Source organism: Cynoglossus semilaevis, chromosome 14, assembly GCF_000523025.1.
Source record: "Cynoglossus semilaevis isolate Cse_v1.0 chromosome 14, Cse_v1.0, whole genome shotgun sequence".
Lineage (NCBI taxonomy): Eukaryota > Metazoa > Chordata > Actinopteri > Pleuronectiformes > Cynoglossidae > Cynoglossus > Cynoglossus semilaevis.
The window spans coordinates 9,400,541-9,412,871 of NC_024320.1; the positions used below are offsets into that span (position 1 = coordinate 9,400,541).

Below are 12,331 nucleotides of genomic sequence, written 5' to 3' on the forward strand. Positions count from 1 at the left end.
TGTTTTTACTTGCTAACAAACTTCATAACAGACGTACAGACAGATGTACATTCCCACCTACCAAATAGGTGGGAATGAAAGAAAAAACACAATGATTTTCAGTTCAGGGCAACGTGCACGCCATTTTTAGTCGGTTGGGGACAGATGGCGTGGTTATTTGGTACAAAAATCTGTCAATGTTTGAAGACTAAAGACAAACATCTGCAAGTGTGAAAAGGGAACAGATCTGACAGATCAGGTAGTTTTTCTGGGATCCATTGGCTTTAGTTAGTTTAAAAGGGAACAGATCTGACAGATCAGGTGGTTTTTCTGGGACAAATCATGTATTTATGATCCTCCAATAGACACAGTGTTTACTGTGTGATGCCTAGTCTTTCACTCCTCATACTCTGTGTACTCTGAGTATTTTCAAAAATCTCTAGACTGAGAATGTTGGGTAGTGTGTCTCTCAGCAAAACCCCCTTTTTTAGAGGCAAAGAAAGACCAGCGATACATTTGCTTTCCAGGTCAATTTATGTAGATACAAAGCTACCCAAAGATTAATGACCTCATTTAATTAGTCATAAGAACATATATTATCATTTGTCAGGAGGAGATTCACCAAATTCTTGACAATAAATATTAGGTCATATTTTGTGAGTTTATGATAAAACATTCTGCCCAGTTTACATTTACCATAGATGGTATTTTTTAAAATACTGCATTTGTCCAGTCCCACTCTGTCCAAACTGAATGCTCATTGGCCCTCAGATAATCTGAGATTTCAAACCACTGTTGCAACGAATATGCTGCAGTTCAAAGGCTTAATTGATTTTAGCTCCAACATAAGAAGGATTACAGTACCTTGGTGGTGGCCTCCAGCTTGATGCCAGCATGCAGCAGCTCCAGGACCATTTTGACATGACCTTCTTTCGAGGCCAGGTGTAACCCATTGAGACCGTTCTGCAAGAGAAGCAGAATAAATTAGTCACAAAGAGTCTTAAAACATGATCATAACCTGAAAATGTCGACCAGTTCATTTAACACGTTTGGTATTATTCTAATTGACACATTCTCACATTGTACATATGCCAGACTGCAGTTACACATGAACCTTGAATCTTTATACATCAGTACCAAGAACATCTCAGTCCAGCTTTATCCTTGTTCTGTTCTTGACCTTGTGTCAAACCAGTGAACGGTAAATAAAACATAGCAGTTGCCAACTCTGCTAGCTGTTAAAAACAATGTATGATTTGTTAATCCTGATTATTTGTGATCATGAACAATCCAGAACCATGGTACCAAAAGATAAATCAACATATTCAAATAAAACATTTGTTTTCTGTATATCTCCGGAACAGAGTGACAAATACAGGTAGGTGCCAATGTTTCTCACCTGTTTTTATCTGTGACTAAACCAATTGATAAAATTATTAATATAAAAAAGTCAATAAAATTGTGTATCACAATAGAGTTGATGTAGTTCAGTAATTACTGTTCATCGAGGGTGTCTTGTTGAACGTGCAGAGAGTTTCTTTCTAAACATCAGTCTAGTCGCTGTCCTCAACAATATTAACAAAAAAAAAAAAAAATCTACAGTCCTGAACAATTAATTTGACTGTTGTCAGTCAGTGGCGCTTTGGCCCAGAGGCAATGTCTCTATCGTTGGTATGGAACCCCAGGGTTCACCTCCTGGGCAAGTTCGAATCCCGGTTAGGGCGGTTGGTACCTTCCAGTGGACTCACCACCTGCAGGAAGGTTTGGGGGGTTGGTACGGTGCAGTGTGATTTGGGTGGCGACTGCTACCCCCGAGACCCGGTAACGGATAAGCGGATGAAAATGGATGGATGGATGTTGTCAGTCAGACCCTCAGTCATAGTCCTACTGACTGTCCTGACCTCAGTCTAGCTGCTCTGACACAACCCTGGCCGCTGACCTGAGGTTAAAAAACCTACTACCTGGGGTCGGTGATTTTCCAGTGTAAATTAATGCTAATGTAGCCGTATGGAGACCTGGAGTCTGAATGTTTTAATTGATATACAGTACCTCAAGGACTTGAACAATAACAATTTAAACATAATTTATTTTTTAACCAAAATGCTTTTTATTTGTAATTTCATTACGGTATAAAATGCAACTTAGCATCATTTAGCGCTGTCGCCTTTAGCATCACGTCACCGTGAGCAGCGCAACATAGTTGTTTTTTCCTGTTGTTCCTGGCATTACTCGTCTACTTACTGTATTTCTATAAATACACTGATAAACCCATGGGGAGAGAATGAGACAAAATCAACACTGTGAAGAGGGAAAGACAGCAGGCAGCAAAGTGTTCCGTCTCTCCGTACAATTCATCAGTCTGATAGTCTGTCTTTCGGGCTGTCGACGTCACATGACGGTTAAGTGAAGACAGAGCTACCTGCTGTAATCAATCTGGCCACAGGGGGGCTCTATGAGTCAGCATCCGCTTAGGACCATTAATTATACTGCAGTGTCACTCAAATTAAACGGAGAAGACAGGTGATATTGCACGGGGCGATGGAGATCTTTTTTTTCTGTCCCACTGATAGAATTTTTAGGATGAAGATTAAGTCAGCGGAAGTTTAGGAGCTGTAGTTAATGATGAAGGTTTCAGCACAGCTTGGCATACGCAGGGAGGACAGAAAACTCCTACACAAAAATATGTTCAGTAGTTAAATGAAAAACTGATTAGAATTATAAGTGTAAAAGACATTAGCAAATATTTCAATTACTGTCTGGTAGGGAATGTAGTGAAATATAAGGGAAAGTAGGTTTTAGAAACTCATTCTGACAATAGTAGAAATGTGCCTTTTTTAACTTCAGCATCTTCAGCATCACCAATGTGTTTGTATCCAGATAAAAAAAACCCCAAAACTTTTTTTCATTTATTGATCTAATGTTCAAGCTGAGTTTTACTTTAAAGGATGCAAGGACTCGTGAGTAAATAGGAAGTGATCAATGAAGATTAAGTCTAGGGATTACAGAACACGTAATAATCAATGTGGTGTGTTGACAAACATGTGGTACATATTGCAGGCCGCAGAACACACATGGAGACATTAGACATTTATTATTAACACAACCACTTCCACACAAATGACAATAACCCTTTAATTTTGCCAAGGCAACATGGACACAGAAAACACAATGACCTGATTTAAACCACACACAGAGACACACACACACACACTTTCAAATCGGCGGTTTCACAATGCTGAAGAATGAGAGAGTACCGACAGCAGGGACACAGAGGGTGAAAGCAGTATGATCTAATACACTCAATAATGAATGAACTCCACTTTGTGCAGAGAAAATGAATGAAAACGGTCCGGGGTTGGTGAATATTTCATTCTAATTTCAGTCATTTATTCCATCTTGCAGTGAGATTACTGTGGTGTTTCCTGTACATGTCATAATGTGTTGGAAATCTTGCTGTCATGAAGGATTGTTCAGTTTCTTTGTCAGGGCCTTGGGGGCCGGACACTCAAATAAAACTAAATAAAAAATACATTTTACTAGCATTATTATTTGATATTTATTTTAGATTCCAGTCGCGAGCCAGATTCGACAATTTTGTGGGCAAAATTTGGCCTGCATGCTGCCATGCCAACCACTGCTGTGGACTATAACATGCGTGATTTGTGTTTATATACAAAAACAATCAGAAATATATGTATAAATGTATATAAATTGCGCTACAAATAAACAAAATAAATCCCTTTCTACCGCAGCAGTTCAGCTTTAAAGTGTTATCTCATTGGAAAATGAATATTATTCATTTGGAAAAAAATAGAACCAATACATCCCAGAGCAGATCACAAGGATCATTTGGCTGTTCTCGGGCCCACAAGCCAGTGTTTGATTAGCCAAACTCTGCTGCTAAGACTTAATTTAAAGCACTGGAGGTTTCTTCAAGGAAATAGATACATTTTCAAAATCTTGCGACTGACTATTGTTATATTGTTTGTCTTATAGTCAGTATATTTTGTTGGTAAACACAACTTTAACAATGTTATTCTATTAGCGTTCTGTTGAATCTGGTACAATGTGTATTTTTCTTTATATTTCATCGGGCAATTTTACAGCTAAAAGGCTCTTTGTATTTCTTTGTCCTGTTGGGGAAAAAAGTATTGGTTTGAGTTTCAAACACTGTTGTCCCAGTGTTCTCCAAAGGATCTGTGAGCCCTGTCGCTCGTTTTAACTGAGTATAACTCCACATTTCTGTATGTTCTTCTTTGGATAAATGTCTGTGTCAACAAACGGGAGTGACGCCTATCACACAAAGGCTCTGGGTCGACACAGTCCTGCAGGAACCAAAAGTCAACACTCTGCTGACTGTGCCACGTCAAGCCACACTTGACAGTAGTAAATAGGACACTGGATGAGAGACACAAAAATACAGCAGTGCGCTAAAAACAAACTCCACACTCAGGCATTTGCCAAATTACCCCATATGGCAATAATTCACTGAAATGGGAAGAGTAATGGCTGCGGACATTGTTCCAGTTTACATTTAAAATGTCTCCCCTTACAGGAGATATGTTTCCTAAACCAGCAAATGGCCACTTTAATACACATCTCTTATATATATCTCTCAACCATCAGGATCAATCTGGGGTTATGTGTCTTGACTGATGGTGTTTCAGCTCAAACCTCTGTCCTTCTGGTCAATGAATGACCTGCTCTTCCCACTAAACCACAGCCAGCTAAAAGACATAAGCTTTTAACTAGAATTAAACTTGTGGTTTCTTCACTGAAATCTGTTCTGGTGAAACATTAACTCACATGTATGAACATGTGGCGGTGCATTTTTGGAGGCTCAGTCTTACTTGATTGGCTGTATTAATGTCCAGTCCATTCTTGAGGTGATCCAGAGCCTTGTCCAGGTTCCCTGAACGAGCTGCACGCAGGAAGCTGGTCGATGCATCAGCCTGCAACAAAGGAAAAATGTAGGTCTGTGTGAGAGGGACTGGGATAAAAAAAGATGACAGCGCGTTTATGGATACACTCATCAACACGGTGGTTCAACATCAGACGACTGTTGACTTCGTCGTCTGTAGTATCAACACTAGCACACATTTATCAAACTCCACTCTTGATAAATTACAGCTGCATCTAGAGCACCAGTCCTGGTCAGACCCCAGAGAGAAGGCATGCTAACATGTTCACTACACAAATACTTATTTTAGAATCCAGTCGAGGGCAAGATTAGACAATTTTGTGGGCAAATTCAGCTCGTAGGCCACCAGTTGCTAATCACTGCTGTAGAATATAACATGCACAATTTTATTTTTTTTAATATCCATTTTTCTTGACCTGAACTAAAGTAAAATAAACTAATGAAATACAATCTTAAAGGTGACATTTCTTTACAAAACCTGGATTGTTGTCTGTGGGTTTGCAGATGGGGCCCCCGACCAGAAGCCAATGCTGTTTGTGGGACAGTTTGGGAACCCCTGTTTTATATAGTTTTTTTTTCCAAAATGGATTATGAATGCATTCTTGTCTTACATCAGTTTTCTACACCTGCCAAAGCTTTTGTACATGGCTACATAATATGCAATAAGCTATAAATATTTTCAGATACTCCAGTGGTATCGGTTTTTCCTCAAACACTACCCACAGGTGTGTGTATCAGGGTAGGGTTACAGACACTCCACTCCACCTGCCTTCTGTAAAAGGCTCAAAATGTCAGACTCTTTGCAGTCTGGCTTCACCCACACTGTGGATTTGGCAGGCGTTGGTACTGTACCAGAGCACACTTCTCCACGAGCTCCACTGTCTGCCTGTCTGATCTCAGAGGAAAAGCCTGCGGTGTGTAAGTGTGCGCCAGTGTTTGTACGCCCACCTCTGAATCCATTCATGGGCCAGTGGCTGACCTGCACTATGAGATGTCTTCAATGCCCTGAGGAGGAGATACCGCAGAACTAATTGTACACTTGAACCTCTTGCAGAATTGTGATTCTCTTTGACTGGCTCTTCTCAAGAGACTTAATTACAGGAAAATGCTCAAAGAGATGGGGCCGACCTTTTTATATGATGGAAGTTTTTTTCTCTCTCCACTCTTCCATCATCTGAGCTGATGCTTCAGAAGACAAGGTTTTCTGCAACAGGAATTGTAATTGTTCAGTAGCTTGTTGTTACAAATGTTGTCAGCAGTTCTCTAATTGTAGCTACACACATAAAGACGAACAACCATTCAAACTTACATTCACACCTGAGGTCCATTTAGAGTGAACAATTTACCTAATCCAGCATGAGTTTGGACTGTGGGAGGAAACTGGAGAACCTGAAAATGGACCATGCATAGAAGAGAAGAAGATTGATTCTCCATCCATCCACCTATCCATCCATCCATCCATCATCTTTCGCTTTTCTGAGATAGTATCGTGGGGGCAGCAATTCAAGCAAAGAGCCCCAGACTTCCCTTTCTTTGGCCACGGGGGCTAACTCCGACTGGGGGATCCCGAGGTGTTCCTAGGACAGGTTGGAGATATAATCTCTCCTCCTGGTCCTGGGCGTTCCCTGAGGTCTCCTCTCACTTGAACATGCCAGGAACACCTCCTTATGTCTAGAGAGAGCACGCTTGTATCTTCGGCTTTGCCCCTTGGTCATAACGCATCAGTAGTGACTAACTAAAGACTGGGGACTTAACCAGTGATCGTGCTGCTGTAAGGCAAGTGCACTAATCTCTTTAACACCATGTGGAACACTACATTTTTGGAATTAAACACACAACTCTTTGAACATTTTCATCCAGATCCTGAGTTGATTCTGAATGATTCCACCTTGAGTTGTATTGCAGTATACCAGCATCACATGGACATAAGCAAAAAAAAAAAAAAAAGAAGTAATAGAAGTATAAAAAAAGCATCTATTCTATTCAAATTGTTTGAGGTTTTAACTGCTCCCTTTTCTGTTCTTCATGTGAAGCGTCACCATCTCAGTTCATCATGTTCTTGCTCTTGAACATGTCGCTCAGGACTTCAAACAGTCCTTACAGGAGCTTCGCCAGCTTCATGTTCTATCTGAAGCGTGACACATTATTTACTGGCATTTAAAACACCCATGAATGCATCACGGCTCTCTTAATTCCATCATGGGCATTTTCTCTTCTCCTCTGTTTATGACAAATCACTCAGTCTACTCTCCATCTGCAGCCCTGCTCCCCGGACCGTTTCTCCACAGGGTTAGAACATGTTGACGCAACATCCAGCATCTGTGCCTGTTAATGAGTGCTGGTCATTTTTCTGTGTGTGAGAGAGAGGAGGGTGTGTGTGTATCAGCATGAGCAATAAATTTTACAGGCCATAATTTTTTTTTGCAGCAGTTCAGGTTGCTTATGGGTTGGAATCCATTTTCTTTTTCTTCTTCTACTACTGCTGCTGCTGCTGCTACTCCATCCTCCCTCTCCTATCCTTCCATCCATCAGAGAAGTGTGAATTAGATCCTGGCAGTTCACGTCTACTCTGTTGTAATCAGTTATACCAATAATGACATTACTGAAAGCCCTGCAGAAGCATCACTGAGATCAGTATATAAACACTCACCGTCTCTCGTCGGCCTCAGACCGAATCTGACTTTCTCCTCATACAGACTCCTTGTTTGACTGGACAAACATGCAGCTCCATACTAGATCAATAAACATATTTATTAAGTCAATTTTTTTAGCCAAATAATTTAATTGTTTGGTGTTGTAATTTGCCCTTTTCCCATCAACAGGAGTGAATTTAAGTCAATTATTTGGCCTTGAGCAGCAGTGTGTTCTGTATTACACAGTGCGTATCAGTTGGAATCTGATTTATTATTCACACAAACACACACACACACACACACAAAACTGTGCCAAAAATAGCTCCCCATCCTAAAAGCAGACACGAGATAAGGCAGTAGAAGAAGACACTTCCCATAATATTCTGCGGGTGAGAAGACTGAACAACAGCCTTGATGCCTTATGAAACAAAACAAAGCTCAAAAAAATATCATCACTAAGGGTCTGTGCACAAAACTTAACAGCGAAAGAAAGTGGGTTAGAAACCGATCTCCCAGGATGAGTAACACATCATCCTCTAAACGGAAGAACATTAAAAAAGAACCAGGTGTTACTGAGTCAGAGGTTATATAAGCTGTTGTGTGGATTTAACATGGCTAATGGGACAGATTTGATGACCCAGGGGAAGGAGATTTGATTGTTCTAAAAATGATGCACCACGGTCCATCCATCATCCATCAACATTTAGTGTAACTGAGGGTCAGTACTTTTTACTGTTGACGTGGTAAGAATCCCTCCCTCACTGTGGTATGTTGGCCAGGTACCAAAAAAAATCTGCCTAGGGACGGATGAAATGCAGAGGCGTATATATATATTTATATGTGTATATATATATATATATGTGTGTGTGTGTGTGTCTGTATTGTATGTGTCTTTATGACCAATAAACAACAAACCAATAAAACCAATGTTTTGATTCTCCTACATAAAACAGAATAAGACCAAAGTGCATTAAATAAGAAATGACAGCAAACAAGAGATATTGAAATTTTGTGTCACTATCCATATTTTTTGATAAAGTGTAAGTTAGAGTATCATATAATGTTAATCCTGAATAATCAAAACCAAGGTGGAGAGTGAACCAGTGTATTTCAGGAGAAACAAAGTTGAACATTTGTGGTCACGTGACTATAATTGTATGGATGTAGAATACAAGGCTATTCCTAATAATAAAAACTCCATTCACACTGAACTCAGCACAAATTAATTTGACGATGGAAAAAAAAAACTATGTTTGCACAACCAAACTAAAAATATCTGCACAGAAGCCACAGCATGTCGGTTCTGGCATCAACACGGTGGAAGATAAATCACAGTTTCACAGTAATGAACACGCAAGGGTTTGAACAAAGACTGGGCTGTGTCACAAAAGACAGGTTCGAAAACAATTCATACATGGATCAGAGTCTGCGGATGTGGAAGGTGGATTTGGATGCAGAGCTACTGAACGACGTATCCTTATCACTTTGACAGCGGGAAAGAAAGAAGAAAGAAGAAAGAACAAGGAAATATTCAGACCACTGCCATGAAATGTTTCTGATAAGAAAAACAAAACAGTGGAGTGTTAGATACACAGAGACACAGCTCTCGAAATCTCCATAACCATAGAGACGCATTCATTCATTTAACAACACGCAAAATGTATGACTTTTTATGGCAATCTATGACGAGCAGTTCAAACAGAACGCTGTAGCCTGTTAAAAAGTTTGATGTTCTTTTTTGGTGTACTTTTTAAACAATATATTTAGTCTGTGTGGACTTGATACATACAATTTGAGTAGTGTTGCTGTAGAAGGATTGTTATTAACTGCAACAGCATTGCAGCAGGTGAAAATGTAGGAAAATTCTCTCAAGCTCTTGTTTTGTGGCAGGTCATAAAGGGGTGCACTGATCGGATGAACATCAGCATTGGCTGACATTCGCCTCAGTAACTGCGATCAGGAAATTGACACAGACAATTCAGTGATGGTGAATTACTGTATTATTATATTAGCGACCAATCAGTCACAAACATTGTAGCGCCCCTTAGCACAAAATGATGAAACTGACAAGTGCTTCTGACTCAAGGTATTAATCAACCAGGAGTACACAGGAGTACACAGGAGTACTGTGGGCCGTAGCCAACGCTAAAACAACAAAACAACTGGTACCATTCACCGTGGATCACTCATACAGTAGCTCGTCTCTGTCACTCATGCTCCACACACACACTCCAGCCCACTGTCGTCCAAGAACCACATGACTGACAGGTTTCTCAGCCACCTAATGTCAACACTTTCACTGAGAAAAAACATGGCACTTTTACATTTGATTTATTTTCTAAATATTTTAACATTTGAAATTCATATTTGACTTAATACAAAAATATTTTTATTGGCCAACAATGTTACTGAAAAAATCTCATTGAGCAACTCTTTGTTTATCAGACTAAAACCACTCAAAGTTTGTTGGTCAATGTAGGTAGTAAAAATATATTTTTGTTGATTAGTTAGCAGTTTAAGAGGGCTCTGGAAGTGTTAACTAAAATGGACATTAAACAGTTGTTTTTGTTTCATAGATTTGTCTGACTGAATTTTGTGAAAACATTATGATGAAGAGCTGAAAGACTTAAAAGAAATAGAACGAAATGGTTCAGTAATGTCTGGCACAAAAGCGGGGATAAATTACAAAAACAGAAAACATCAGCATCTGTTTTGGCCCAGAACTTTCGCAATCGGATCATTCCTAATATATAATATATATTAAATATATTCAGAATTCCATTTATGTAAATAATTCTTCCTCTCCTCTCCTTTGTCAACAAATTGTTGGTTATTGTTTTAACCAGCCAATCACAGCACTGCTGAATACTGATCAATGCCTTCAGGTGCGTTACCTTTCTATCATTTTTACTTTTGATCTACTCTGTGTTTGTTGTGAACATCGTTGCCTGCATCACACAAAAGAGGAGTGCGAGAGAAGTGAGAACAAAGCGACAGGATGAAGCAGTTCTGATCCTTTTTTTTTATTCGTGCTTAGCCACACATCAAATATAATCATTCCAGGTCATTACTCGCTCTCTCATTCTCACCTTCACATTTCCTGCAGGTTCTGTGCAGCCACTCTCCTCCTAGTTCTCTTTCTCTATTTTCATAACCTCTCAATATTTATGAGCGCTGCAGAAATGCTACTAGGGCAAAGCATGCTGGGACATCAGGCAAATTCCTTAGAGCTTTGGACGTCATCACTGTGTGCTGACATTCTGGGCTCTGTGCCCCAGCTTCTGAACTGGAAGAAAAGTCAAACTCGCTGCCAGCATGACTCAGCATTTTTTTCCCAAGTATTAACTGTCTGTGTAAATATTTACTATTTAATAATTGAGGATTCGGTGAATATGTCAGGTGTTAGTGATGGGGTAAACATGGTATAATAAAGAAACATAAAACAGGGAAGGAAGACCATAATTTTTCCAGACCATAATTAGTATGTGGATTTTTCCCATTAGACAAAACTTGGCATTAACTGTCAGAACAGAGGAAAAGGAAAAGACTACCCAGACCACCCCAGTAATATTCTTAGTGGTAAAAGAGAAATGTGTGTGAAAGCAGAAACAATTATTGAATGTGGAGGACCCCTGAGATTGAATTTTGAAAATACCAAGGATTATACTGTATACCAAGGGAACTAAATTTGTCAGGGTCAGATTTTTTCTGGACAGACACCTTGGGGGACGGACACTCAAATAAAACGGAATAAAAATCAAATTTTTTTTCAACATTATTATTTGATGTTTATTTTGGAATTCAGCTATGGGCCAGATTGGATGGCTCAGTGGGCTGGATCTGGCCCGCGGGCCTCCAGTTTTGGGTCCATTTGGGGACCCAAATGGAAGTAATATGGACAGAAGGAAAAAAACATGTTGGTATGTTGTTTTTTGTTTTCCTAGAAGAAATAAAGTAAGACTAGAGTCCTAGCTGCTAAAGATTTAAAGGTTTTAATTAAAGGTTCAAGGTTTTGTTTTTTGACAACATTGTATTGGGTATTTGCTTATATTTGAATCTTTGATCTTTGTACATGTGTCAGTCTAACGTCAGAACAGGGTGCCAAACAGTGGACACATTTCCAAAGATTTGTATCCCATTGATAAAATCTGTCACATCAAATCGAGGGGAGCTCAGGACGCAAAACTGTGCATTCTTAGTCCTCCTATGACTACAGTGTTTTAGTTGAATAATAGTAAATGTTCCCCATTTATTTAATAAATAGTTGAATACAACGTAACGTTCTCATACTAGACTTCATTTGCTAATATATTTTCCAAAAATCACCTGCAGGTGGGAATGTTCAATTACAACACGCCTACTGGTCGACTAAAAAACCTAAATAACAGCTGACTTAAAATAGCATCACAGTGATGCAGCGTCTACACAATGAGTTTCCTCTCAGGACAGAAACTCTAGTCATGGTCTGTGCTATTCTAAATAAGTAACAGTGCTGTTGCCTTCTGTTCCTGGTGAATAAGCACATTTATTTAAACGACTAGAGCCTTGAAATCTGGAACATTCATTATTTTCTTTCTCTCTGGCCCAACATGACGAGAGGATTGAGGTTGATTATAGAGGCAATAACATGACGAGAGGATTGAGGTTGATTACACAATGAGGCAATAATTCAGCATAAAGAAAAGGCTACCGTGAGTTTTTTCAATCAACCCTGAGTGTTGGGAAAGAAAGAAAAACACTTGAGTTTCAAGAGATGATTTGAGTTGAATCCTCTCACCCGGGCCTGGGTGTGATTGAA

General features: G+C 39.5%; 1 protein-coding gene across 1 annotated transcript in view; it reads right to left on the reverse strand.

Moving 5' to 3' along the window:
- The window catches only part of LOC103389497 (ankyrin-1-like), a 64,449-nt gene that overhangs the window by 33,644 nt on the left and 18,474 nt on the right, over positions 1 to 12,331 (reverse strand). The window contains 2 exon segments of the mRNA XM_025062220.1: positions 844 to 942; positions 4,830 to 4,931. Of these exon segments, the coding sequence (XP_024917988.1) occupies positions 844 to 942; positions 4,830 to 4,931 (201 nt within the window).